At 37.2% G+C, this 27,253-nt stretch overlaps 5 protein-coding genes across 6 annotated transcripts; 2 read left to right on the top strand and 3 right to left on the bottom strand.

Moving 5' to 3' along the window:
- Positions 1-737: 737 nt before the first annotated feature.
- On the top strand, positions 738-2,161 carry LOC114520077. The gene has a single exon (XM_028540280.1). The coding sequence runs from the start codon at positions 1,170-1,172 to the stop codon at positions 1,899-1,901; it is 732 nt and encodes a 243-aa protein (XP_028396081.1). The 5' UTR covers positions 738-1,169; the 3' UTR covers positions 1,902-2,161.
- A 2,684-nt stretch (positions 2,162-4,845) lies between these two features.
- Positions 4,846-10,998, bottom strand: LOC114520133 (regulator of microtubule dynamics protein 1-like). Of its 2 annotated transcripts, none has more exons than XM_028540353.1 (11): positions 10,893-10,998; positions 8,609-9,083; positions 8,241-8,364; positions 8,058-8,160; positions 7,917-7,977; positions 7,731-7,806; positions 7,570-7,647; positions 6,974-7,072; positions 6,640-6,693; positions 6,483-6,563; positions 4,846-5,188 (listed from the first exon to the last, which is right to left on the bottom strand). In XM_028540353.1, the coding sequence occupies exons 2-11, from the start codon at positions 9,046-9,048 to the stop codon at positions 4,979-4,981; spliced, it is 1,326 nt and encodes a 441-aa protein (XP_028396154.1). In that variant the 5' UTR covers positions 9,049-9,083; positions 10,893-10,998; the 3' UTR covers positions 4,846-4,978. The 2 variants fall into 2 exon arrangements, with proteins under 2 accessions (XP_028396154.1, XP_028396155.1); XM_028540354.1 differs by having other exon boundaries at positions 5,119-6,198.
- A 2,751-nt stretch (positions 10,999-13,749) lies between these two features.
- Positions 13,750-16,136, bottom strand: LOC114520005 (dnaJ homolog subfamily C member 17-like). The gene is made up of 10 exons (XM_028540200.1): positions 16,058-16,136; positions 15,839-15,908; positions 15,431-15,489; positions 15,268-15,355; positions 15,091-15,167; positions 14,806-14,943; positions 14,650-14,727; positions 14,499-14,576; positions 14,268-14,402; positions 13,750-14,182 (listed from the first exon to the last, which is right to left on the bottom strand). Exons 1-10 carry the CDS (start codon positions 16,133-16,135, stop codon positions 14,057-14,059), a joined length of 927 nt encoding a protein of 308 aa, XP_028396001.1. The 5' UTR covers position 16,136; the 3' UTR covers positions 13,750-14,056.
- Positions 16,137-16,202: 66 nt separating this feature from the next.
- On the top strand, positions 16,203-19,664 carry LOC114519991 (tetratricopeptide repeat protein 8-like). Its single transcript, XM_028540185.1, has 14 exons — positions 16,203-16,369; positions 16,733-16,853; positions 16,997-17,057; positions 17,130-17,246; positions 17,465-17,507; positions 17,601-17,690; positions 17,847-17,891; positions 17,981-18,066; positions 18,184-18,322; positions 18,409-18,468; positions 18,548-18,687; positions 18,809-18,980; positions 19,076-19,282; positions 19,508-19,664. Exons 1-14 carry the CDS (start codon positions 16,262-16,264, stop codon positions 19,622-19,624), a joined length of 1,506 nt encoding a protein of 501 aa, XP_028395986.1. The 5' UTR covers positions 16,203-16,261; the 3' UTR covers positions 19,625-19,664.
- Positions 19,665-19,820: 156 nt separating this feature from the next.
- Positions 19,821-26,974, bottom strand: LOC114519972. Its single transcript, XM_028540164.1, has 12 exons — positions 26,798-26,974; positions 26,145-26,172; positions 25,951-26,070; positions 25,590-25,804; positions 25,375-25,479; positions 25,206-25,271; positions 25,007-25,099; positions 24,799-24,924; positions 24,433-24,688; positions 24,213-24,355; positions 21,051-23,992; positions 19,821-20,929 (listed from the first exon to the last, which is right to left on the bottom strand). The coding sequence occupies exons 1-12, from the start codon at positions 26,846-26,848 to the stop codon at positions 20,839-20,841; spliced, it is 4,236 nt and encodes a 1,411-aa protein (XP_028395965.1). The 5' UTR covers positions 26,849-26,974; the 3' UTR covers positions 19,821-20,838.
- Positions 26,975-27,253: the final 279 nt, after the last annotated feature.

The following is a 27,253-nucleotide window of genomic DNA, read 5'->3' as shown; positions in this document are numbered from 1 at the left end:
GTATTAGGAGATGCAGGAAGTTGGACAGTCATCGTTTTGTTCATAGCTTATAGTGTAACATAAAAATTGCAAGTTTAATTTTTTTGGAAACAAGAAAGTAGTAAGCTTCCTTGCTGCTCGGAAATTTTACACACCCTGCTCTCTAGCAAATCAAATTATCGTTCAGTAATATTCTTACGTATATTAACATAACCTTACGTCGTATTTTATCCATTTACAAATTACAATGATTGTATATTGAGTTTTTTATATCTACAGTTTCCAGGTCTATATTACATTTGTTTAACTGAGCAATCATTTATAGTACTGCCATACAGAGCACTAAAATCTCCGCTACTTTGGCCATCTAGAAACACCTTATACCATTTGATGGTTTATACACATATGAGAAACGTTAGAGGCAGTAAAACGATAATCCAGTAATAGTAAACATGACTAGTCATGAAGACTTAGATATAAAGCCTAGGATTATTTTGTTAATTCTAAACATATACTGTTTATTTTTTGTCTCTAAAAATGAAACTGTGTCTTAACCCTCATGATGCATTTCGTACATGCTTACTTGCTCTCTACGAGAAAGAGGATTGCTTTCGGTAAAAGATATAATGGAGTAAACTATGTTAATGACCTCAATAGACTGCGACGTTTCATTATGAACAAAATTCATTAACGTCAAAACAATAAATAATGACTCGCAATAAATATTCAACAGCTTTGAAAAGAGGCGTTGAAACCACAAAGTGTTATACCTGTAACCTTGGTAATGCTATTTTGATAGTAACACATTCCAAACACCGCAGGATAAGTTATCATATATTTCATCATTTTCATCTTATATACGGCTAATTTAGAGGAAACACAACGATTTCAAGGTAGTTTTCGTGAGCATTGCAAGATTACGATTGTTAATCTGTGCACAGTATCGCGTCGGGACAGATTATACAACAGTAATTAGTGGATAAAGTGGAAATATTTAATATTTCATGTTTACTAGAAGACTTTGGCAGATTCTACAAGGAATTGTGAAAAAAATTCACTTGAAGAAGAGAGTTTAAATCGCGATATTTTTTCCAAAGTTTCAACAGAATTGAGGAGATAAACTAGGACTCTTGGAAGGGATTGAATTGGATTTGACGTATTATTAACGAGAGAACGTCATTAACTTCATTATGGGGACGAACTTGGGCCAAGAAAGGGAAGACCTCGCGAAAGCTAAAAGAGATTTATTGATGCGATTTATAAAAGACCAGGAACAACTTCAAACAAGACAAGTTGCTTCAATATCGAGTAACAACGATGAAACGTTTGATATACTCGATGGCCTGACAACCGCTGAGGATAACACAAACATAAAAGGCGGCATTAGGCCGAAGAAGTTAACTCATAAACGAAATGAACAAAGCAAGGCAGACGAGAAGCAAAATATACCAAGAAGTCAAACTTGTATTCCCAACTTCAGAGTACATCAAAGAGAACATTCTTTTGCGGAGTTGAAAGAAGAGAAACTCCATTCTCGATTAAAGAGTGGTAAAAAATTACAAGACAGGACGAATCCCATTGAAAGACCAGCATCGGAGGCTTCCCTACGAAGACTGAGATCAGCTCCGTCTTTCTCAGGTAGACAATCCAGGACCGTATTAAGGTCAGGAGATATTGAGGTTAAGGCTAGGAAAGTGCCTTCGCTTAGTATTGTTGTTCCAAATCAGGCTGGAGACGTTGATAAAAAAACAAAACAACGATCATCGTTAACCTGCGCTCAGGTACGTTCACGAGGTGCTGTTGGAATTTCAGCTGTGGATGTTGAACTGTTTGATAAACGCGCAGTCCCCACTCTACCTTATGCTATGTTTCATCTACCACCTATCACCTCAGAAACGGCACCATCTCCCCCCTCAACATAACGTTACGAAGCCATTCAATCATAATCCTATCTTCATGAATCATCATGCACTATGGATAAAAACAATGAATGTTTTAGACTTGAACTGAGCCAAGTCTTTTGCATGAAGTTCTAAAAATTAACCTAGCTATAGTGTTATAAAAAATCAACAATGATAGTAAAAATTTTAACCACTCTCGTGTGTTTAATGTGTAATGTTCCATATTTTCATATTTATCACATGCAAAACAACAGGTTTACGTGCAAGGACAAGGTTAGCCATTATTAGTTACAATGTAAACATGAGGTTTTTGCATTTGTTTAAAAACAAGATTTTACAAAATTACACATGCTTAGACGAGGGGAAAGGCATTAACAAGGCCCCGGAGCTTGTCACTTTCTGAGAAAGATATCTCAAACGTGGTGGTCCAGTGTAGGTAGTATTCTACAATAAGCTGTCGTGGTTTGTGTCTGAACTACCTGAGAAAGATATCTCAAACGTGATGGTCCAGTGTAGGTAGTATTCTACAGTAAGCTGTCGTGGTTTGTGTCTGAACTACCTGAGAAAGATATCTCAAACGTGGTGGTCTAGTGTAGGTAGTATTCTACAATAAGCTGTCGTGGTTTGTGTCTGAACTACCTGAGAAAGATATCTCAAACGTGGTGGTCTAGTGTAGGTAGTATTCTACAATTACCAGTCGTAGCTTGGGTCTGAACTACCTGAGAAAGATATCTTAAACGTGGTTGTCTAGAGATAAAGTTATATACTCCCAAACAATCAACTATCGCAACTTATAATCCTTTAATCTATTCCTTGCATATATGATAAACCCCCAACCTGTTGTTTACGCGAGGATTTTGATAACAAAGACCTCCACCGAATACACACAATTAAATAATCGCATGATATCAAATTTTTATTAAAATTCAAGTTAGACAGATTTTTGATCTATTGTGACGATACTATGCTGACAATGGATCATATTATTGGTAAAGTACTGTTTCGAAGCATTAAGGTTGTCAGTAACCTGCACGACCAAATGTTCTCTCTTAGTCTGCGCATGTTGAATAAATTTGTGACGTTATGTACACCAATATATGGTTAACTAATCTTGGGCATGTTTCGAAAAGGTTTAGTCTTCAACATGTTTGCAATTCAGACAAAATACAAAATTTTAGGTAAACAGGTAGTTCAGTTACAAACCACAGCTTGTTGTAGAATACTACCTACATTGGACCACCACGTTTCAGAGATCTTTCTCAGGTAGTTCAGACACAAACCACGACAGTTCACTCTAGAATACTACCTACACTAGACTACCACATTTAAGATATCTTTCTCAGGTAGTTCAGACACAAACCACGACAGTTTATTGTAGAATACTACCTACACTAGACCAGCAAGTTTCAGAGATCTTTCTCAGGTAGTTCAGACACAAACCACGACAGCTTATATATTGTAGAATACTACCAACATTGGACCACCATTTTGACAGATCTTTTTCAGGTAGTTCAAACATACAATATAATGACAGGTTTAGGACAGAGCTCAACGGTGAGACACAAAACAAGAAAGTTGCCCCTATCAATTTACAGGGCAATGTTATGATAATGAAGATCCAATCCAATGAATCCATTACCTGTGTTGACCGAAGGCTTTTAGCCATTTTACAATTAAACAAGTACGCATCAGTACAGGTCTTCTTATTAATACAATCTAACCAAACAGATCGCTTTTAACGTTAATGGGCAAAGAATTGAGCTCTTCAAAGATTTGGTATAATATATGACGAGAAACGTAGTGAGCTGCATTTAATTATGAACACTCACAGTGTTTTATTTATAGTCTGTGTTGAGAATTAAAAAAATTGGAATATATAATCCCCCAGAACAGCTGGATAATCTGCTTGACAATACATACAAAACGTCTTAAGATACACATGGAAAATTTTAGCGATCATTGAACTCGGGGAAAACCTGAATTTTCAAGAAACAATACGAAAGGTGAGTTACGAGCGGGGTACAATTCAATTTTACACGTTTTTCTTAAACTATACTACATAAGCACTGTTCATTTTCGTTGCTAAGGGTCGCTAAATAGCAAACACGGATGATCAATTTTGAGGTTATTGCATGCCTGAAGAATTTCTTCTTCGACTATAAATCAACTAAAAAATATAGCTATGGTTGCAACGTTTTTGCCTAAAATTCATCAAAATATTTCAATTTTACAAAAGCCATCCTCAGATCGTTAAACGAGTTGATCTGAAAAAGCTAGGTTTCAATAAAAATTGTCGTAACAAGACGCGGTATATATTTATCTTCTGGTTTAAGGCTTGCCTTCCATATTTATGACTGTTTTTTTTAAACTATAGCTACAAAGAATATATGTCCTAATGATTACCCCAGTGTTAACAACAAGTATAACGATAATATTAATTATCATATAAATTACGGGCAGATGAAGAAACAAGTAATTATAGGTCGTTACTAGGAGAACATGCAATTATATTTATTATAATCACCACACGAACGGCAGCAGTAGGAAGAATATTCAAAAAGATGCTCTGTTGAGCTGGAGAAAAACAAAATCACACAAACAGCAATTGTGGTGACTGGTGAATGCTTAAGCCTTTTGATAGAAGACATTTTGACATTTTAATAGCTTTGGACGTTTTGTTGTATTCATTATTGATGATCACATTATCATAAAGCCATATACTACTCCGGAACTCTCAAAGTGTTTATTACATTTGATGATACGTATATATAAGTTGCATATCTTTGCTGTTTCCTTGATCAAGGTATTTTTTTTAAAATATCAATTTTTTTATAATATCACTAGCTCAACTGGCTCTACAGAGATAAGCACTTCAGAACAGTTCAATCGACGCGTTGCACTAATCACGGAACCAAGCGTTAAATATACTCCTAATAAAATAGTTTTCATAGCGAGTGCCTCTGTTATAGTGAACTAATTGTATAGGTATATGGTCTTCCTTTTAAGTACAACTTTTTCGTTTTTCAAACAGTTTCTTTAACGATCATTTCACGACCAACTTTAACAGAAAACGTCTTCATATATTTCTTGTCCAGGTATCAAAGAACGAATGTCAAAATGACGAATACGAGAGAAGTGATATCAACGACAATGCCACACGGGATTACTCCAGCCAGAAAAGCTGGTCTCCAGAGGCAGAGAGGAGAGCTGCCACAGATCAGACCACAGCGTCGAGAACTTAGGCCGATTGACGCGACACTTGAATCACACAAGACGCGGGAGAATAAACGAAATGCGGTGATGAAGAACTACTTTGAAACAAAACAACTGTTATCGTTTACGAAGCATCTCGATGCTATGAAAGCCGTGTACTTTGAGAAGATGAAACGCGAGAAGATGCGTGTTGGAAGGTCGTTGTGGGAGCTCGAACAAAGAAAACGTAAAATTATGAGGCAAATATACGATCATCCCTGCACTGATGTGAACAATTCAAAAAATCCAGCTCTCTTTTATTTTACACAAGAAAAATCGCGAAGAAAATCGAGAAAACACGAAAATAAGCGTGTTTCTGGACAGAATTTAACAGACACTTAAAAGACGGAAAAATTGGAGTGGAACAATCACGTGAAATTTCGAATGTCAAAAGACAAAGGTTGACGGTTCAAAACGTAATGTAAATGAACAATTACAAAGAGTATATCTAAGCATTATTAACTGCGAATGGGACCTTTTCTGAATAAAATAAAATTACCTGTAATAAACGGATGTACATGCCTGCATATTCATAATCAAATATTTAACACTGTCAATCATTGTTGTATAAAAATTAGCCTAGCATACATTATTGATGCGAACAAGCCATTAGCGGGTATCATGCCTTATGTTTCATACATGTGTTTAAGATAGTTGATATAATTATTATTCAAACTTGGATATTAAAACGATTCCTATTTACAGACCACGAATCTAGGATTGAGAGATGTGACGTGCATTGATACAAAACATTTAAAAGCCTGTCAATGATTCTAATTCTTATGAACATCGTTCCAAAAATGTTGACTTAATATTCATATGATATGTATACAAACATCTGGACGACATCTACTCTGCCTCGGCTACTTGCAGCTAAACTTTTCCTAAGAGCAAAGCTACTGGGTCTAAAAATCAGCCACCACTACCCCCGGCCGCCAAAAATTCTGCCCTGATAAAAACATATTTAGCGCGTGCAGGAAAGCTCCTTTGAAAGGAATGACGTTTGTCCGTCCAAAATTTACAAAGTTTGCATGATTGTTGTCGCTTCCTCGTGAGATGCACGGTCCTACAATGTGAACACGAGTTTGCCTCATTCAGAAAGTGTAACGTACGAAAAAGTCCCGTCCCAGTTGGGTGAGGTTTAATGAAAGAGAGTATTGTCTTAGTTGGGATGTGGTTTAATGAAAGAGAGTATTGTCTTAGTTGGGATGTGGTTTAATGAAAGAGAGTATTGTACTCAATGGATAATATCTAGTGTCATATCTAACCCTAAAAGCCAGTGAGGTTGCACACACCAAACCTACATAAATCCTAACCCAAAATTAAAGATAGGAATTGAGTAAAACTCACATCGTAATCTTTAACTGGCATCTCCAAGGATTTTTTTAGCCACTGTTTTGCCTTTTCCAAATCTCCTAGAGCTTTGTAACACTAAAACATAACAATATACAATGTTTCTTCTTTGAACATTTTTCTAATTTATTTTGTGCTCAGACAATTAACTCACCTTTCCTATAAAAAGCCAGTTACTTTTCAGTCCATAATAACCAAGTTTCTCTGCCTGAAACAGAAAATTTGCATCTTATGTTTTAAGAACTGGCAAGTAAACATGGAGAACTTTAAAAGAATTGATGAAGATGATTGTCATACATTTTTATTATGTAGGTAAATTCTAGAGGTTCAAATGGTCTTAATTTCGAGTGGAATTATACACACTTCAAATTCAAGCCAGGAAAAGTTGATGGAAAAATGAGTCAACACTTTTGCGATGCCGGTGCAATGCTCTTGCTTAATTTTGGTGATTAAGTTTCTTGTACTAAAGAGATGGAACAATTTCTTACTTGCTGAAAATGTGACAAGGCTTCCTCGTACGAAGTTGTTGGGGCATCTGTGTACAATGCATTAACTGCTTGACGTTGCCACCATGATAGATTAGCTAACTAATAAGAAGAAATTATAGCACTATCAGTTCTAAACTGTTCTTCTTAGAGGTCCAGTAAAGATCATTTCTTATTGATCCAGTGTTACTACAGAAGGAAACCTAAACTAAACTAACTTTATTTATACTGGATAGCTCTATCAGTTCTAAACTGTTCTTCCTAGAGGTCCAGTAAGGATCATCTCTTATTGATCCAGTGTTACTACAGGAGGAAACCTAAACTAAACTAACTTTATTTATACTGGATAGCTCTATCAGTTCTAAACTGTTCTTCCTAGAGGTCCAGTAAGGATTATCTTTTATTGATCCTGTGTTACTACAGGAGGAAACCTAAACCAAACTAACTCTATTTCCTCTGGATATCTCTATCTCAGTTGCAAACTGCTCTCCCAAAAGTTCTATTCTCCCATTACTAATGATCACTTTTTTACAGTGATACAGATAATACAGGGGCATTTAATTAATTATGAAAAGGCTATCAAGGTAAATAATCCTCACCTCAAAACAAAACCTTCCTAATAAGAAATAATTTGTGGAATCTTCTGGGTTTAGTTCAATGGCTCTTTCAGTATGTCTCTGTAAGAATCATTAGAGATACTGTAAAATACTATTTCTCTCACCAGGTACAGACAAGTAAGTTGTAACTAGTGCTTGCATACCTTGAATTTTGTAGCAAGGGGTACCTGTTCTGTAAGTGTGGCAAGACCAGCAGCCATGCCTAACAGGACAGCGTACCTATTTTTAACAATACAAATGCATGTAGATTGAAATGTTAAATGAATATAAAGCTCAAATGCACCAGAGAAATGGTTAATATGAACAATATAAAAAATTATTCCACTCACCACTTTTGAGCTTTTGGATGGTCTTCCAAGATCTCTACCGACTTTGCACCATATTCTAAGCCTATAACATTTATGTAATCAATTAAATTGTCACCAGTGTGAGGGTGATTTCTTCTTTACACCACTCTGATTGCTACACACCTTTAAAAACCACCTCTTTTCTTTCCTCTGCATTCTCAACAAAGTTTGCTTTTGATGCATAAGCCCGTGCACATCTGAGTAATACCTCAACATTGTCCGCATTCTGTAAGATGAAATATGGTGTGTAGACGATTACGTCAACTTTGTATTGCAATATAATCAAAGGCCTCACATCTGACTTACTCTTGTCAAGAGATCTTCTAGGATTGACATTTCTTTCGCATTGTCTGTGGCATTGTCGTTCTCTGATAGCTCATCACATTTTTTTATCAATTCATCTAAATTCAATATGCTTCTATCTTGCAAGCTGAAAGAAGTACCAAAATAATGAATCACTCCTCCACACACAGTGACAGAATTCTCAGAGGGGGGCGGAGTTCGTTGAAGACTTGAGGACCCCTGCCCCACAAAGAAAGTCAAACAAAAATCTAACATTTCTATCATTTACATACATTAGATAAATCAGTTCATTGATGTGACAGGCAATTTGCTTGTTTTCTTTTTTTTTTTTTAAATTACTTCTATCTAGTAAACATGAACAACGTTCATACCTTTCACTTCCAAGTTGTTCAGATTCAATATCCTCATCAAACAAATCAAAAAAATCATCCTCAGAGCTACTCTCCACTTGCATTGCCCCCGGCTCTCCTATCACTGTTCGGCTAACATTAACTCTGTTATATTTTCTCTTGCTTGTTAAAGCCTGCTCGTTTGAAAAAGCCGATGCAGTCCGTTCAAAATGCTGCACCATCGAGACCCGCAGTTCCTTGATTTCATTTGTAACTTGATTCAAAGCTAACACCACTTCACGATTGCTATTTTGCTCGGATATCTTCTTCACAACATAAGCACCGACTGCAACTCCTGTGCCTATTCCAAGTCCAATGAAGAAGCAACGTTTCACGTTGGAAGGCAATGAACTAGTGGACTCCATGCCTTGAACTCCTTTATACCGTTTCAAAATTCTTAGCCATATTGTGCGGGACAGCATCTTCAACGTGCCCGATTAAAACACGTAGCTCCATCCTGAATATAAACAAAGTTGTATCCATATATAAGTGTCCTTTTAATATATTTTTCAATTTGTAAAAATAAAAACAAGCACCGCTTTGTACACGTTTTGGACTTGGACCTTCCCTTCGAATTAAATCTCAGCAGAATACTTCATGTCAGAGGAAATATTGTTAGACTTTTAAGGTACCTCTTATGGTGGTGCCACGCCCTACAAGGCCAAAAATGTGCTCGTGACGTAGACGTACTATAAAATAAATCTATTTTCCTTATCAAATTAACTGATCAAATTCTAAACATCGTGTCCTAGAATTGATTGCGCAAAAATTATTTAAGTAAATTAGCCTGTAGGTACAGCACGTAAGTATTTGAATACTGCAAAGCTTTCGGTCCATTAACCCGAGCCTTCTTCAGTGCAATTGAATTTACTTATTTGATGTCACCATGCAAGCACAAAGATATTCTCCCGATTGTGAATCCCATGAACAAATCACCTACAATCTGGTCACAGCTTTCGCATCTTGACCAATGTTTGAACCTTATGTTTGGGCATTATGTCTAAATAAGTAATAACATATATTCTACAATACCAATAATCACAATCCAACCATAGGTTCCTACTACCATATCAAGACGCCTTTGTTATTCTTTGGCTGTATATCATTTTTCTAAATCCTTTCAGAAAAAACTAAAATAATCCGCTTATCCTAAATTAATTTTTGTATCTCCACAACAGGATATGCTGTGTGTTAGTTTGGGCTGAGATGAAGTGTGTAAGGTAGCATACCTGATAACCTCATATAAAAGAGAGCTGATATTTGTGCACGTGCTTTCATAAAATGCTGACCTTACTGCAACCATGGTGTAACCTTGGATAAACTTTCTGTTCAATGTCAAGGAGATCGTAGACAGTAGTTGCATAAATTGGTTGCATAGTCGTTGAAGCCAAACCGCTAGTAAAACCACGTCTCCTTTTAATTATAAGGCTGGACGGAGTTGGACTCTGTCCAGAGAGACTCTGAACAATAGTTGACAGTTCTCTGAACCCCAGGACTTTCAGTCCAAACTAACACACAACATAAAGACCAACTTGTACACTTTAAATCACTTCCTGACTATGGCATGCAAAACCCCAATCACCCAGCACGCTTTTCAGCCAAACAAACTCTTTATCTTATAAATCATTGGAAAATGTATAAACAAGGACCAGAATCCAGCTAAGCCAGTAATGTTTCGTTTCGGACAACATCTAATACGATCTACACAGCCGCTATGTTCAGCCACCCTGTTGTTAATAGTAGCGGCCAGAGTGAATCAAAGTGACCGTATTAAACCAAAAATAACCGCTCTATTTCCTCGAATTATATCCCCGTTGATAACAAAACTGCACGCAAAGTTTGCACGCTATTGCAAATGCACCCTGCTTTAAGTTTAAGGCTGATACAGAGAGAGGAAAGTTCTCAAAACGCCTTGAACAGAAAATTAACATTAAACATCCATAAACTTGGAATTTAAAAAGAGCAATATAGTTTAAACGTTTGTTTACAAAACAGTCTTTGCATTCTTTACGCGTAGAAGCATACCGTTAGTTTTACCCTATATGAATAATGTGTACAGGTTTGTTCGTTAGAATACAGTTAGTTTACAGTTAGAATACAGTTATTTCATTTACAATAACCGTGTAAGGATTCAGGAATTTTGGACGACAAATTTCACTTTTCTAGTTTGACTTGTAATTTTGACTTCGACCTCATAGCATTCATAAATAGTAAATATCTCAATATCAATAAAATCATTATGACATTATTGAATGAAATTACTTACCAAATAAAATTTGCTATTTGTCGCCACCGAATTTGATGGTATTTATGTGCGCTACCCTTCAAGTCTGCTTGTAATACGACGTTATTACTAGTATAAACATGCAGTGACAAACACTTTGTATAATTGTATGGCATGTTCGTTTGGGCATGAAAATTTGAATACGGTGTATGATAATTACTGCAGTATTGAATAAGTTGCTAATACTTTTAAGAAATATACACATGCACGCTTTAAGACAAATAAATGCAAAGAATTATCCGGTACAACAAATGTACGAGTTCTCACAAAAATTGAAAATTCCTTCATTTAATTTTTAGAATAATAGATGTAGTCTACTGCAGTCTTTAGGCAATTTACGTGCAGAGCACTTGGTTTGGCACGTCTTTGAACACGAGATGGCCAGGGGTATCAAGCTATATTCCTTAAGACGTTTCCCAAAACTTATTATTGGACGAAATGAATATGTAATGTTTTAAATATTGTAAAAAATATATAAACGTTTTTTTTAAAGCTAGCTTTACGTAAATATCCTGCCACAAAGCATAAATATTCATATTGAGGGAGTACTGCTAAAGAATTGGGAAGTAAAGTCTTTCAAGTGTGCAAACATCCGTTGTTCAAATATACGACCTAATTTGAATGAATTTCTTCTTAAAGTAACCACAGAGCACGACCCTATCCTAAGTCCAACAGAAGCGACCGGGAGTATTTTGCATACTTCGTTTACTCAGTCAGTCCTGGTATGAGGATTAGTTTAAGTGAGATTACTGGAAATAATGCTAGATTATTAAATTATTACAATCTTCCCAAAGGCCAAACCATTGGGTCAGTGAAAAAGTCCTTGAGCTGATAGTGTTTCAATTGTTGTTTACCATATTAAGAACTGACGTGGCAGGTCAAGGTTAGTTCTCAGTGAGACGGGAGTAATAAACTCAGGACATACACCGTAGTTATGGCAGCCAAAAAAGTACAGAGAAATATCACAATATATCTCCATGCTTTTAGGAAACTGGTATTTCTAAATTCATGCAAAGTTTAGGCCGCCGGCTAAATCTACTAAAGGATACGTCGACTGAACTAAAACCAAAGAAGGTGACTACGTAGAAACCCATACATTTTCACAAGCCGGTTTTTATTATTATATAGTATAAATAACTTTTCCTAGCAGGTTTATGTCAATTTTTGTCCGGTCAGTCTATCAAAAATGGTAAGAAAAACTGAAAAAAGACATGATTGAATTATTTGCATTTCTTACCAATTCAAATGACGCTGTTTCTTGCTTTCTTCAGTCAAAATCTGACTCCATTTTTTATGTCGAGTGAAGCTAGTGCTTAATTGATTCTAAAGAGAAGATTTGGTACATTTTGAAGTGTTAAAAAGAAAGCTCTTTATATGACGAGATTTGTTTCCATGGGTGACGTGTGGGGGCCATCATGACGAGTATCCGTCTTCACAATGACGTGAACTTGCACGAAAGGCGTACATATTTAACAATTAGTCGCCGAAGGCGAGGTGATTACAAGCCTATATTCACTGAGCCGAAGGCGAAGTGAATATAGGCTTGCAATCACCGAGCCTGAGGCGACTAATTGTTTTAGTATAATTTCAGTATTGAAAAAGTTTTATTTATAAATACAACTGATTTATGTTCTCAATTTCTGCTTCCGAAATTTTTCCGAAACGATTTTGAGTATTTTCAGCCATGTTTTTTGGGGAAAAGCAATAGTTACTTCTCAGACTGCTCTGAGCAGTAACTAGTTATTGCCTCATAGTTACTGCCGAGGGAGCCAATCAGAATGCTCAAAGGTCATTTTTCAATACTGAAATTATACTAATTGTCATTATAACCCGTCAAACGTTCTCTTATTCAAGTACTATACACGTACTAAAAGGAAAAGTAACTTACAGGTATGGTTAGTCTGGAGTTGGACAATTTTGACGGGGGGGGGAGCCCACAGGAGTTTCATAATTCGAGCGGGCGGGAAAATTAGGGAGCGAACAGCGCGGGCAGCTTTAAAAATGCGGGTGTGAAGACTTCTCAGGACAGAAATTCGTATTATTATTTATATTTTATTTTATTATTTTCTTTTCTTAACAGTTTGATGTTCCATAAACCGGCCACCAAAGATGCCATACATTTTAATCTCAACATTGATAAGGCTGGTATGCGTGTCATATAACCTGTTTAAGTTCAATTTCAAATGTTGATATTCACTTGTAAAGTATGCATGATGCGCACTCCCCCGTTCCACATTTTATAACGGATTCTATGTTGTTGTATGTAGAAGATTATCACCATAAAACACATTACAATTTTGTAACTTAACGCTGAAGATCTTCGGCAAAAGTTCCACCGAAATGACCGAAGCATCCTGGTCCACACTAGACCCCACCTACTCCCACAAGGGCATGAAATAAGGTTGCCAAAAATAAATCACCATTATAGTATAACCTTAATTAAACCCCCTGCCCTGATTTATCAAACCTTTTTGACATATTTTAAGGAATGTGGACCCACTATTGTTGGAGATGAGTGGTCTGATCCAGAACTCATGGAATTTTTAGGGGCAAAACTTATTCACGAGTTTGGGAACAACTTGTATGTGTTCAATTAATTCACCTTTTCAATCCTGATATGATAAATTATAATTTCTTACAACATCTCTTTTTCCCTCAATCTCAGCAAAGAATACAGATCATCAGATCCTCCTAGAAAAGTTTTGAACCGGCTTGAAAGCCGTGGATACAAAGTGATTGGTATGACTGGCATTGGACAGACATGTGTATGGACTTGTTACAAAGAAAATGAAGACAATATTGATAATAACAGTACATGATAATTATATCATGATTACCTTTTATTTGTCAAGTCAATATTTAATAACAGTGTAATATGTACATGGCACTGGATTAAATTGGGGAAATAATGATAGTTTTCAAGTCTGTTATAATCCAGCTTTGTCATTTGGTGCCTTCAAACTAGATTATGGTTGAATTACCTAGTGTATCCAGCTCTGATTGTTGTAGAGGTTTTGTGGTTTCAACGAATTCATCTCGGCTCTTCATGATCCTTGTAGTAAGTACATCATACTACAGCCAAGCCCGTTTCTTATTCCTGCTTCTCTCTTAACCAGAAACCAAGCTAATACTATCACCTTTATCCTCTATTCCCAGCCCACATCTTCATCTTCAAGTTCTTCACAAAGTCTTTTTCTTTCTTCAGCCTGTCGTAGTTTTCTCATGACTAAACTTTCATAGTCTCTAGGGTCTCTTGTGATAGAAGATGTTGCCTTAAAATAAGCATGAAGCATATTTCTTCAGGTTTATATGGGCAGAAAGTGGTGAATTTGGTTGTCTCATGAGAACTTGTATTACCATGTTTGGTGTATGGTATTTTGCTGAAAGTTTCTCAGGTTTAAAACCAGAGTCAACATCTGAAGAAGATCCCTCCAACCAGGATAGTTTAAGAGGGTTTGCAGGATTGCCCTTTTCGTTTTCGATAGCCATTTCCTGGAACCAAAAAGAGGTGGAGAACAAGGGTGATGTTCACCGCTGTAGTGCAATACCATATTAATTTAGTAGTTTTGAAGATCCTGCTCCACTCACAGCTGATTTTAAATCTTTGAACTCAATGATTGCACTTCCTCTCTTTGACGACACCACAATATTCTTAATATTACCATGCTAGGAAACAAGTAAATATGGTTCATCTCTGCTTGTTCACGAGACAATTGTACCATGTACTAAATTAAACAACCTTTATAAATACTGATTGAAGAAGCTCTTGGGAGTATCCCCCATTTGTGGGGTCATTCTTTTGACACTTCCAACGGATCTACAAAAGATAAAAAACTACCAAGTTTGATGTTATCCTAATTTGGACTTTAATGATTGGTATACTAGGTTTAGCCACCTTTATAAGTTTTGGTGTCAAATCTTCGCCAGTATTCAAAGATGATTTAGTTTTCTCCCTTTCCTCTTCAATTTGTTGTTTCATTAATTCTTGTTCTTTTTGTAACATTTTAAGTCCTTCCTCTCGTAGCCGTTCAATCTATAGTGGTATAGAGGTGAAGCATATCTAGTATTAAAAATTGAGAAACATGCGTAGGAATTCTCTTGGGAAAGTTGTAGGCAATCTATGAACTAGCATTCTTTCAAGGGCCTGTGAGAGTAAAGTTGAACAACTGTTTCATCATACTTCTTGCTCTAAATTCTTCACAAGAACCTCCTCTTTTATATAATCATCCTGACTCGACTTTTCTCTCTGTTCTAGATCTGGAAATTATAAGAAACGTTATGATGTAGCAAATCATCTTTAATCAACTTCTTTCCTAACTCATAACATATGAAAAAGAAAAATGATTTATACAAAAACCTTCTTTGAAACGCTTTCTCTTGCTGTCATAAGCCTGGACTCTCAATCGAGCTCTTTCTTTTGCTCTTAATGTTGCATCATATGCTGCCTGTTGTTTCAATGCAGTGATAACTTTAAACCAATATATTTAACTGGCTTGCATATTTCATTTGACGAATATTACCTTCGCTTTAGGATTTCCAATTACTTCAAAAGCCTTGCTTAATTTGTGAAACAACTCCGCTTTTAAAAATCAAGAAAGATCAGGTTACCATTATTGCCGTATGTATAACTGTAGTTGTTGTAATTTCTTAGGATGAATTTACTGGGTGTTGTAGGGTAAAATTATCCAGAGTGACAATCCAATTTTAGGAAATTATTGTGAGGAAATTAGTATCCAATTTTAATTATTTCAGCATAGTTGAAAGTGGTAAAATATTTCTTTGTGTGTGTGGTCAACAATGACCAATTTATATATAGAAAAAGACGAAAATGATGATAATGTGAAAATGATGATAATCATTACCAAATGGAAACCAGGGACTCAGACAAATAAGCAGCATTATATATTACAATATGTCACCTTAACTACCTGCGTTTGGGTTATCTGGGTTTTTATCTGGGTGACACTTTAACGCTTTCTTTCTGTAGGCTTTTGTGATCTAAATACGAAACTATTTTATTATTAAATACACATATGTCGACGATGTCGTACGAAATATATTGGATCACAAACAGATAACCGCCACATAAAAGCAAAAAATACAACGTTGTAATACGATATTATGTTTCTTTAAAAACATTTTTATACCTCTTTTTCCGTGGAGTGTCTTTCCACTCCTAGAAGTTCGTAATAAGTTTTCTCACCAGCCGTTTCACTGGCGGCCATAATCACTTTCCAAGCAAGCAAGATTTTGGCACGTTTTATTTTTATTACATCAAGTTTCCAGCAAAACATGGAGGAAAAATTGTAAATATTTTTGTTCTTTTGTTTATAAGAAAAATAATCGTCAAAATGGCGATGGATCCGTTGTTTTTAGCTCTGAGTTTCTTTCGGAGGAGAAAGTTTGAAGAGTGCTCTGAAATATGTACACAGTTGTTGAAGAAAAATCCTTACGATCAAGTAAGAGTTGAAATCGTTTACAGGAGGAAATGAAGTTGTCAAGTGTAAACATAAATCGTTGCCATAGGCTTCTTTCTGCTAAGGTTTTCCTGGCGCGATAAAGATGGATGATAAACAGCTTCCTTTATACTTATTATGATGCATAATACCCGAGTGAATTCCATATAACCTGGATGGACAGGCACTGTAGTCTGTACTGAGCATACTCACACCTAACCCTTGAGAATGTTGTAAATAAGACGTCATAGGCTTTGTAGATTTGTTGAGCTGGATCTATATAAATACACCAAGAGAAAACCTAGCCAGCTGATTGTAGTTAACTACGTCTAAATCAAAAAAGCAAATCAAGGTTTCTTCATTTAGGCAGCATGGTGTTTGAAGACTCGTGCATTGACTGAACAAGTTTATGTTGATGAAATAGAGGTTGATGAAGAAGGCATTGCTGAGGTGTTGATGGATGATAACTCAATGGCTCAATTGCCAAGTTCGTTATCTTTAGTTCTTGACTAAATTTGACTATATTTCATGTAAAGTCTGTGAATTGATTGTCTTCTGTAAACCACAGAGACCTAGCTGCCTCAGACCTGTTCATTCATCTTTGTAATAGGAATAATCATTATTCTCTAGGACCTGGGACTTCTCTAAAGAAACCAGGAACAGGAATTGGGGCTCCCACTCCAGGTGTCAGGTATATATAGTTCAGTAGCAGATATTAATCGCAAGTTGAAAACATTTGGTAACCATGATGATATTTTGTTAGACCCATGTCCCAGTCAGGTCGTCCCCTCAGTGGATTTGTTCGACCAGGCACACAAAGCGCCCGTCCTGGTACGATGGAACAGGCCCTTCGCTCATCAAGGACGGCCGGTACGGCTAGGTAAGGATACTTTCTCTTCAATTCTAAACATTCTGTACAGTCTTGTAGTGAGAGCTGTATTTTCTTGACATCCAGGTACCTTACTACCCGTATAGACAATTCCATGTACATCTAAATTAGTTGGAAAAACGAAAGAACTTGCTAACCAATAAATAACCCATATTTCATGAGGATTATTTTTTTATATTTCTTCTCAAAATCTATTCTCATCACCCCAGACCTGTGACAAGTGCTTCTGGTCGATTTGTCCGCCTGGGAACGGTAAGTTTATTCCGATTTTGACTTGAAAATTGATCAAAGTGTGGTTCATATCATTTTTACCTTTTTAAACCAGAACGAATGCTTGTGTTTCAGGCGTCGATGTTATCTCAGCCGGATGGTCCGTTCATAAATGTACCAAAACTAAACTTAGCGAAATATGCGCAACGACAGAATCTTGCCAAGGTAATTCACGCAGATCTTGCCAAGACGACCAATCGTCTATCAACTTATCACCTCTCGATGGTTCATTCTATAAATCTTTGCTGTTATATGTCTTTTTCATGTAACACCGTTGTTCGTCTCCATCTTTATTCACGACAACTTCCCTTCACGTTTTAGTCGCTATTTGAATACATATTCCACCAGGAAAATGACGTTCGTAACGTAAGATATTCTTATTTTAACGTTCTTCAGTTCACAAGCAGTTTCCTTTGGAAATACATGTGAATTTGTTCACCTTTTTACCACCTAAGGCTTTAGAGTTGGCTGCGCGGGCAACGGAAGCCTGCAATTTCAAGGATTGGTGGTGGAAAGTGCAGCTTGCGAAATGTTACTACAGGTATAATGCCTTTTGTAAGGTTTTGGTTCCAAGTTTTAACAAGGGGTGTTTCGTTTTTACCACTCGTTTATATGACATGTTTCTGGTCTGCAGCCTTTCTGCTTTCTAAATTCTTAGATTAGGAATGTTTCGAGATTCGGAGAAACAATTGAAATCTTCTTTACGAGACCAGGAGATGGTGGACACATATCTTTACCTGGCTAAGGTTTACGTTCGCCTGGATCAACCACTAACTGCTATCGATGTCTTGAAAAAGGTAGCCACAATACTGAAATTGTGTTTCTTGAAAAGCTCACAAAACGTTCGCCGTGTTTGTGAGTTCAACAATTCATTGCTTTTTAGGGCATTGAGAAGTTCGTAGGAGAAACTGCGCTGCTGACGGGCATAGCGAGAATTCACGAGGTATTTTCAAAGATCTATAAACAAAGAAGACAAATAAAGCACTAAAATGCGTCTCAAACTTCCTTATTTTACTCTTAAGGCATTGAACAACATGTCAGACGCCGTGCAGGTATACACGAGTGTTTTACATTACGACAACACTCATGTTGAGGCCATCGCTTGCATAGCAACACAACATTTCTACACCGACCAACCAGAAATTGCTTTGAGATATTTCAGGTAAACTTTATACACATGCATGCACTGAAAAGCGACCTGTCTGTTCTGAACATGTTCTTGACGGAGTGAAAGGGACGATTACTCTGTCAAAGTTCAAATAAAGTTCTCTTTTTATACATAGACGTCTTCTTCAAATGGGAGTCTACAACACAGAACTTTTTAATAATCTTGGATTATGCTGTTTTTACGCTCAACAATACGATATGGCTTTGAACTGCTTTGAACGGGCATTGAGTCTAGCATCAGACGAAAATATGGCAGATGTTTGGTATAACATTGGCCAAGTGGCACTGGTAAGAATACTATAGGATCTCACCATATTGATGAGTTAACTATGGAGCTCTGGGTTCATGAGTAAGATAAAAATTTTACCTGCTTTCTCTCGTAGCGTATCGGTGACTTGGGGATGTCGTATCAATGTTTTCGTCTGGCCTTGGCGTCCGACAATAATCACGCGGAATCTTACAACAACCTCGGAGTCCTTGAGTTTAGAAAGGGCAATATTGACCAGGCGAAAGTCTTCCTCCAAACAGCGCAGAATTTAGCATCTTTGATGTACGAACCGAACTTCAACTATGCATTATTGTCACAACAGGTAAGTGGAGAATAACAAACGAAATTACTCGTTCATTGTGAGGTATGACTGCTCTAAACACTCCCCAAGTGATTGTTCTTCCATCGTCATCGACCACTAAAATGAGGTTTGCTATCATTCGGGCAAACCTGATATAGAAATCTGGTGAAAATATTATAGGTTAAGGATATGTAAGTACTGTAGTTGCATGGTCATTGAAAATCTTATGTACCTATTTACTTAAAGGTGGGCGATCTTCAGAGCAGTTTTTCTGCTGTCAACAAATCACTAGAAGCATTTCCGGAACATTGGGACAGCAAAGACCTGTTACGACAACTGAGACTGGAATTAGCAGCGTTGTAAATAATAGAGCAGAATAACAGTTTGCATGTGAATTCATTCAAACTTACAATTATCATGTTCAATGTAGTGATTTGTGTAAATAAATAAAAACATCTTATTCAAACTATATGGCTGTTATTTATATCCATATTTATCCTCAATAATCCACACCTCTCTGTTCTGATGACGAAAACACAAAACTGTTTCATGTTTCATTTTTTATTACACATTTTGTCTATTTTACAAAAATAAGGCAAACACTATACACATCTTCTAAACTCAATTTAATTCTATAATAACTCAATGTTCTACTTTACAGAGCCTGCTCTGATAAGGTCATAATATAAACTAAATTCAACATTTGCACGCCTTCAAACTCCACACTACAATAAAGCGAATATTAATTTATTTATTATATTCACATCATTAATATAAGGAATCGAGTAAGGACTAAACTGAAATGCGTCAGTTCGTAAGCGACCGTACACAAAACACAAATTAAATGGTAGTGTATCATGGTATTTGACCTTGCTGCGTTATTGGGTTAAATATTGTTGGGTTTTGTTGCTTGTTTTGATGAAGTGCGCATGCGGCCCGACATCCAACATGGCCACCTGACTACCAAAATATATTAGGTTTCCAAGCATTTAAATTTATAACTTTCCGAAGTTTGTAAACGTCATTTCAAAATCATTTTAAAACGAGTTTTTATGTTCACGAACAACTGTATTCGATTCCTTTTGCTAGCGTATTTAAATAAAACAAGAACTTTAAAAACATTTTTTTCTTAATTTAAACATGATGCCTGAATTTAGTCTAACGAATGCGTGCTTGTAATATTTATACAGAATTAATAGTTTTAATATATATTTTACCATACGACCAGCATATTGGTAAAACACTTGCGATAAAATCATATATAATATAGGGCTTATATGAAAGAAAGGCAACTTTACATAAGATCTTTGTTGTAGGACACAGAAACGCATGATCAGATGTAATTTGATCATGAAACACCTGATACCGAACTTGTACCAAATATTCACTTGTATTTCATGTTTGCATCGCATATTACTCGCATCATATAAGACTATAGTCTTTAAAAATATATATATTTAAAATAATTTAAAAAGGATTTTGTGTTTATGCCTGGCGATCTTAGTTAAAGTTGCCTTGCTTTGTAACTTATTCAACTTATGCTCTACGTATAAACTCTAGTGTTCTGCGCCGTTGTCTCATATGGTAAGCGGCGTATCGCTATCTGAAGCTAATCGTGAGTGTGAGTACAAACCCTTTGAGTCCCGATATGGCTTAAAACGTCGTAACCTAGAAGATGATATGATTGATGAAATAAGTTAAAAAGGCAAAGTACTCTACTCTACTAGATCCCGACGATCACACAAGTACTGTAATTTCAAGACCTATTCCCCTGACCTACTGAACTCACCTTGCATGGACGCATCTTTTTGAGCTGCCTTCAGGTGGGGGTCTAGGCTGGTTCAATTCACTGCAATTATCCTTTTCCAACCCCTTCACCTCTTCATATCCTGTTTCATCCCGTAGATCCCCCATGGCACTTTCCGAGAAAGATGCTCTACGCTCTAAAATATGACCACGCTGTGTTTTAGCCTCTTCGGAGCTTTCATTGGGTTTTTCATTCTTGAAGTTGATTTCATCATTCAGGGAGGTCTCGGGGAATGATTTTGTACTATCGCTGTTCTTTGAACCACCGCTGTACAAATTCATTTGGTTAATGGATTCACTGCTGTTAGAGTTACTCAACCCTCGATGCTTTTCAAGTTCCTCTGCAACGAGTACATCTGTATCTTTATCTTGATCTGATGAAACGGCTTTATTCTCACTTTCCTTCTTGCTATCACCTTCATTGTCTGAACTAATAAACTCTAAACCATTTACTTGCTGTATTCCAGCCACCATTTCCGGATCCGTCTTTTCATTCAGCTCTTTATCTTTTGCGACAGATATAACAGGCATATCACCAAGTGTCCCTTCATGAACAACATTACTCAAACCTTTTTTACCATCAAGTGTCCCATCTTGTACATCATTACACGTATTACTCCGTGAACACCCTAGGACGTCCTTATCGAGTGTTTCCATCTCTATATTCCTATCCAAAACTTCGCAATTATGAGGTTGGTAATTCTCCTGTATCTTATCGTCAATATTTTCTATTTCGTTCATATCGTGGTCCAGCCGCGTTTCTTCTTGAGTTCTTTCAATATCTCCATTATTTCTCCCCTCATCTTCCAATAAATATAATTCTTTACTATTTACTACCTCCTCGTTATTTCCCAGTATATCGTTTCCCAGTATTACGACATTCATCCCTCCAGTTTCCAGCTGATCTTCAGCTCTGTGCATAACCCTGTCTGTTAACCTCGTGTTTACATTATCCTCCTGTTCTGACGTCACTCTCCTCTCTGTGCTTCCACAAGTGTCTGGTCGCTGCGACAGTCCAGTCACAGTTTCCTCGTGGCTGATTTTAAGATCAATGGATTTCGTATCATTTTCGGGCTCAGGAGAAATCTCTCGTATTCTAGCACTAACATTGCTTTGTCCAAAGTGGTGTTGATGATTTTGATCTTGGATACCATCATAATATTCCTGTTGTTCATGGTTCATATTTTGTTCTCTCAAATCAACCAAGCCTTGGTTTGATTTGTCCGCACCAGCTGAACCTTCGTTGGTAGTATTTTCTTCGATGTCCGTCACACCACCCTCGTCTGTTTCACGAACCATCGTTTTCTTATCTCTCTCCAGACCTTTGTCACTTCTCTCTGTCGCACGGAGCAGAGCAGACTGCAGACTTGGTAATATCAGCCCCTCTATCATCGGCAAATCTTTCTTCAATTTTGACATCAAACTCGGATTTGTCTTCCCGACTCCCTCGCTTTCCATAATAACCGGAACTTGTCCAAATGCTGCCGAAATGTTCGATATGGCCAACTTCTCCAACTGCTCAGCAGCAGCGACATCATCAGACGAGGAACGAGATTCCTCCCAATCTGGAGCGAGCCCAGCAAGACTGTCCCTGCTCGTCGCCCGAACGCCGACCGTGCATTCACGAAGCGCTGGCGAAGTTTCTGCTGATGAAGTTGTTGTTAAAAGATTCTCTGGAGTAAGCGCATTATTAGAGCCTTCAGCTTGATGCTTGTTAGATGAAGGAACTAACTCGTTCATTTCCTCGATTTCCGTTAAATTGGCTTCGTGAACTTTTTCAAGGTGGCTTCTCAAAGTAATGCTTTCAAGCGGACATACTTTATCATCAGGGGTGACGGTATTATCATAAGAACTCAATCTTCGTAACTTGTTTCCCAGCTGATCCTTATTGTAGTCAGCTGCATCAACAATTCCAAAAACATTATCATCCTGATCAGCACATTTCATTTCGTCATCAACATGATGGTAAATCACCTGTAAACCAGCTGTATTACCACCATCATCATGGTATAGAACGTAATCACCAGCATCCATACCTTCAGCTTTTCCTGGGGAACTTTGAGCTTCAACCTCCTCTCCTTTCTTCTCTTCCCCCCCGTCTTCAACGTCAGCGTTATCATCGACATCATAGTAGTCCACCATACGCAGGGGGGTGCCATATGCTGGATCATAGCTAGGAAGTGGATACCCCCACCCGTACGCGTCATCTTCCGCCTCATTTCCACGATCTTCCGTCATAACCACGCCCAAAATTCCCTCTCCCTCGTCTTCGTACAAATCAGAGAGCTTAGGAATCGCAAACATTCCCTCGCCAGCTCTGGATACCGTAGGATTATAATTCTGTGGCTCGTCCGAGCTACCCCAAAGCGCTGGAATTGAGTTGATGTCGTACGATGCTAACAAACCTGGTGAAAAAACACTCTTCGCTGGTTCCCTCGCATCGTGATCGTCCCCATTAAACGGTTCCTCTTCCATGGGACTTTTCAATCCCGTCCATCTCTCTTTGTTGGCAAAAATCTCGTCAGAATCGCGATGATCACAGGCCAGAATCTCACCCTTTAGCGGTTGATCTTGGGTTGGAACATTGAACGAATAACGCGGGCTAGTGATTTCATGTCGATGAAACAACGCCATCTCTTCAGTGTAAACAACTAACTCTTCGACCACAAGTTGATTTATATTGTCATCATTTGTTAACGCGGGTAAAGTATTCACGGGATACTCTGCACAATCGTTGATATCTTTCGTGCTATGCTCCTCGCCCTGTGACGTGACTCTGATCTCGACGCCATCCTCCTGATGACGTGTTGACGTGAAGTCCTGGGATTCAGCCTGCGTGTGGTGGCCATGCTCAGCACTTCTCACAACAATCGCTTCCATCACTTCCTTGGTCGTTGCGCAACTGTTGCCATGGTCCTTGATATCCTAGACGAGTCAGATTGATGATATCAGACCAGAAACCACTATCACGACAGCACTATATCCATGTTTTCATCATATTTTTCAGGGGCCGGTTGTATCAAGTCCGTTTAGCTTTAACGGCGGTTAAGTTCAAAGCAAAACCGACTTGACTTGGGCTTGATACAACCTGCCCCAGGTAGTTAACGTATAAACACACAGTACCAATGATCAATGTCATACAAACCTTAGGAGAGGAGAGTGGATTATCGTTGGTATTTTTCTTAGGCGAGGCGAGATTTTCATCACTGATCTTCTTCGGTGACTCAATCACTTCTTTATATTCCATTATTAAGTCTTTGCCTTTGGGGATTATTTCAACGTTACGGTCTTTTAAAGAGAAGAAGACGTGTTTAATATTGAAATATGAAACAAAGATATGAAATGAGAAACACTAGTTACATTACCTTCATCTTTGTTGAGTTTATTCTGCTGTAAAACATGATCTTGTTTCTTTTTCTCGTTCTTATCATCACCTGAACTCTCCGTTCCACCATCTGAATGTTGAATTTTGTTCTCAGGTGAAGAGCGATATTGCGGAGGAGTTGTGCTGGTTGTGGTAGTTGCTGTGGATAAATCAGTTGTAGTCTTCTCCCAGTCAAACAAATCATCATTTTTAACCCCTTCTCTCTCCATTGATTTCTCCAGTAGTTCAAAAATAAACTAAAGTACAGTACAAGAAGACGTTCAGAGAGATGAATTTGTACACATGTATGTATTCAGAGAGACTCATGTATGCACTGTAAGAATATGCATGGAGAATGATGGCTCACCTGATAATTGGGTTTGTCTGAATAGCCAAGACTTTTGATATGATTTAAAATGTTGTTGAATTCCTTCGGCATGCGTTTCAGCAACAGCGAGTGATCATAATTCTCTTTCATCTTTCCAACCTTTTCCTAAAATCACATATTCAAAGAATTAGGAACCCTATTTCATGTTTTTGTCCAATCCTCAAGGAGAATGTTATCAGTCTCAAACCTTTTCTTTGATCTTCCTCCATGGAAGGTGGCCATTACAGAACTCCACCATCATGTAGAAGAATGACCACAGATCATCATGGCGACCCATTTCCTGAAAGAAAGCAAATTCATCAAATTATTATAAAATCATGCTTTCCAGGAGATTATAGAAAGAGCAAAGCAGAATGAGCTTGGAGCTTTCTCTTCTTAAAACTAACCTTATTCTTATGTGCATTGATTGATGCATAGCGAACAGTTCCTCTGAAACCAGCACTGCTTCTTGCCTAGGCAAATAAAAGATTATTACTTGCATTATTACTTGCATAAACCACTCTTGTTTATGCATGGCAATGCATGAAAGACAAATGCAATAAAATCTAAACTTACAGGTCTAACTTCTCCTGTTGACTTTGTATATTGTCTGCATAGTCCAAAGTCCAGCATATAACAGACACGACTATTCACGTCAACATCACCCATTGCAAAATTTGACTGAAAGTCAAAGAGAAACAAGCACATTAAGCTCTCAATTTAGTGGACAATGATTAATGGATCAATGGATTAATGAATTTAATTGGTTTTATTTGTTGATATAGACTCACAGGTTTTATGTCTCTGTGAAGGAAACCAGCCGCATGTATTGCCTCGATAGATTGCAAAATTTGATGAGCCAAACGCAGCAACGTGCTCGACGAAAAGACGCCATGAGGTTGTTCCCGTCTTAGTTGTGCAAGATTATTGCCTTGTAGTGACATCACTATGTAATTGTAGTTGTCATTCCTCCCACAGCCAAAAAATTTGCAGATCGTAGAACAACCTTAATTAAGAACAGAATAATTGCTGAGTATATGGCTAGGTTTGGATAGATACATGCCTAAATGCCTATGAATATAAACATATATTACACAGAGACAATAGCAAAGCAGAGATAAAGCTAACAATTTGTATCATCATAATAAACACCTTGAAGCTTTTTAAGCACAGCAACTTCCATTTTAAGAACTTGTTTTGGTTGTGAAGCGGACTCCAACTTGATTGCAACATTATCTTCGGTTTCCTGATCAATACCTTCATATATCTCTCCTGCAAAATATTAACACTGATTGGTTTTGGATATTGAAGATATTTACTCAGTTAAACAAAAAAAATCATCTCACCAAATCCACCTCCTCCTATTTTTCTTATCTGAAATATTTGAAAAAAGTTTGAGCCATTTAAAACATTGGTATTCGCAATAAAAAAGAAATGTGTGTAAAATTAACAAAATGAAAGTGAAACACAGTAATATACAACTGTAAAAGTACAAAGTTTTTAACTCAAATCGTTAGATTTTTCGAAGAATTGTCAGCAACCGGAAACAATTATGACGAACAGACGTGATCGAAGTTTATAAGATTGTATATCAAACGAAAAGTCTCCTTGTAGAATATATTTATAGAACGCTGAAAAAATAGAGATCTTTTTATAAATCCCTGTAAAAATAGCCTTAAAAATAAGGCAAAGATCTAAATTAATAAATGATTAAAGTAAGTTAAACAGAGAACACATTTTATCACCGGTTTGCTAGGGGCTTGATGGAGTGACAAGCGTACTTTAATATTCAATCCAAAACAGCTGAATCTCGCCTAACTAAAGCAATCTGACTGTTCCTTGGGTTAAACAGATATATATCCCATAATCATAGCAATTAAAAATATAGTAGATGTACTTTGATGCTACAGAACTAGACGTTTATACTAGGATGTTTCTTGAGGAAAAACGTAATCAAACTCAAATATTAATATACACCGATGTGACAACGTTTACTTACAACTTTCCATCGCTGTTTTATGAACTCTCCTGGGTTGAGTAAGTCCGTCATTATAGTGTTAAAGTCTCCATCTATTCTGACAAGAGGTTCTAAGCCTCTTTCAGTATTGTATAAATGAATAAAAAGGAAATTATTTCGACAATATCATTTCTTCATCGTCTTCCTCCATTCTCGCATATTTTTTGTGTGACAATGACTCGGCTGTGTTTCCACTGACGACATGACACTTCATGCAATTTCCCGCACTAACATCGGCTCATTGAACTTAGAGGAAATGGAACGCTAGCTTCGAGGTGTAGCCCCCCCCCCTGCGAGAGCGAAGCCCGACGTTTCCAAATATTGCTAAATATATAGTGTTGTGCAGAGAGGAACCCCTACCCGCCCGCCTTCTTGCAAATATCTTGTATCTTTAACAGTAATACGTACATAGTAAATGACTCAAAGAACTGTCGCAGA

This window comes from Dendronephthya gigantea, unplaced genomic scaffold (genome assembly GCF_004324835.1).
Source record: "Dendronephthya gigantea isolate DGI-Jeju-01 unplaced genomic scaffold, DenGig_1.0 000015F, whole genome shotgun sequence".
Taxonomy (NCBI): Eukaryota; Metazoa; Cnidaria; class Anthozoa; order Malacalcyonacea; family Nephtheidae; genus Dendronephthya; species Dendronephthya gigantea.
Note: the sequence above shows the minus strand (reverse complement) of the source record. Positions and strands in the feature narration are given on the sequence as shown.

What these genes read in the sequence shown, in the direction of transcription:
- LOC114520077 (XM_028540280.1), top strand. Translation starts at nt 1,170, where the DNA reads ATGGGGACGAACTTGGGCCAAGAAAGGGAAGACCTCGCGAAAGCTAAA.
- LOC114520133 (XM_028540353.1), bottom strand. Translation starts at nt 9,048, where the DNA reads ATGCTGTCCCGCACAATATGGCTAAGAATTTTGAAACGGTATAAAGGA. An exon ending in TAGAAGATCTCTTGACAAGA is followed by an intron (nt 8,161 to 8,240) that starts GTAAGTCAGATG and finishes TTCATCTTACAG; the next exon opens with AATGCGGACAATGTTGAGGT. An exon ending in CCCTTGCTACAAAATTCAAG is followed by an intron (nt 7,648 to 7,730) that starts GTATGCAAGCAC and finishes TGATTCTTACAG; the next exon opens with AGACATACTGAAAGAGCCAT.
- LOC114520005 (XM_028540200.1), bottom strand. Translation starts at nt 16,135, where the DNA reads ATGGCCGCCAGTGAAACGGCTGGTGAGAAAACTTATTACGAACTTCTA. An exon ending in TGAAGAATTTAGAGCAAGAA is followed by an intron (nt 14,944 to 15,090) that starts GTATGATGAAAC and finishes ATACCACTATAG; the next exon opens with ATTGAACGGCTACGAGAGGA. An exon ending in TTCAATCAGTATTTATAAAG is followed by an intron (nt 14,577 to 14,649) that starts GTTGTTTAATTT and finishes CTTGTTTCCTAG; the next exon opens with CATGGTAATATTAAGAATAT.
- LOC114519991 (XM_028540185.1), top strand. Translation starts at nt 16,262, where the DNA reads ATGGCGATGGATCCGTTGTTTTTAGCTCTGAGTTTCTTTCGGAGGAGA. An exon ending in AACGACAGAATCTTGCCAAG is followed by an intron (nt 17,691 to 17,846) that starts GTAATTCACGCA and finishes TTCACGTTTTAG; the next exon opens with TCGCTATTTGAATACATATT. An exon ending in GCATAGCGAGAATTCACGAG is followed by an intron (nt 18,469 to 18,547) that starts GTATTTTCAAAG and finishes TTTACTCTTAAG; the next exon opens with GCATTGAACAACATGTCAGA.
- LOC114519972 (XM_028540164.1), bottom strand. Translation starts at nt 26,848, where the DNA reads ATGACGGACTTACTCAACCCAGGAGAGTTCATAAAACAGCGATGGAAA. An exon ending in ATCCACTCTCCTCTCCTAAG is followed by an intron (nt 23,993 to 24,212) that starts GTTTGTATGACA and finishes TGACTCGTCTAG; the next exon opens with GATATCAAGGACCATGGCAA. An exon ending in AAAAGATGCGTCCATGCAAG is followed by an intron (nt 20,930 to 21,050) that starts GTGAGTTCAGTA and finishes ATCATCTTCTAG; the next exon opens with GTTACGACGTTTTAAGCCAT.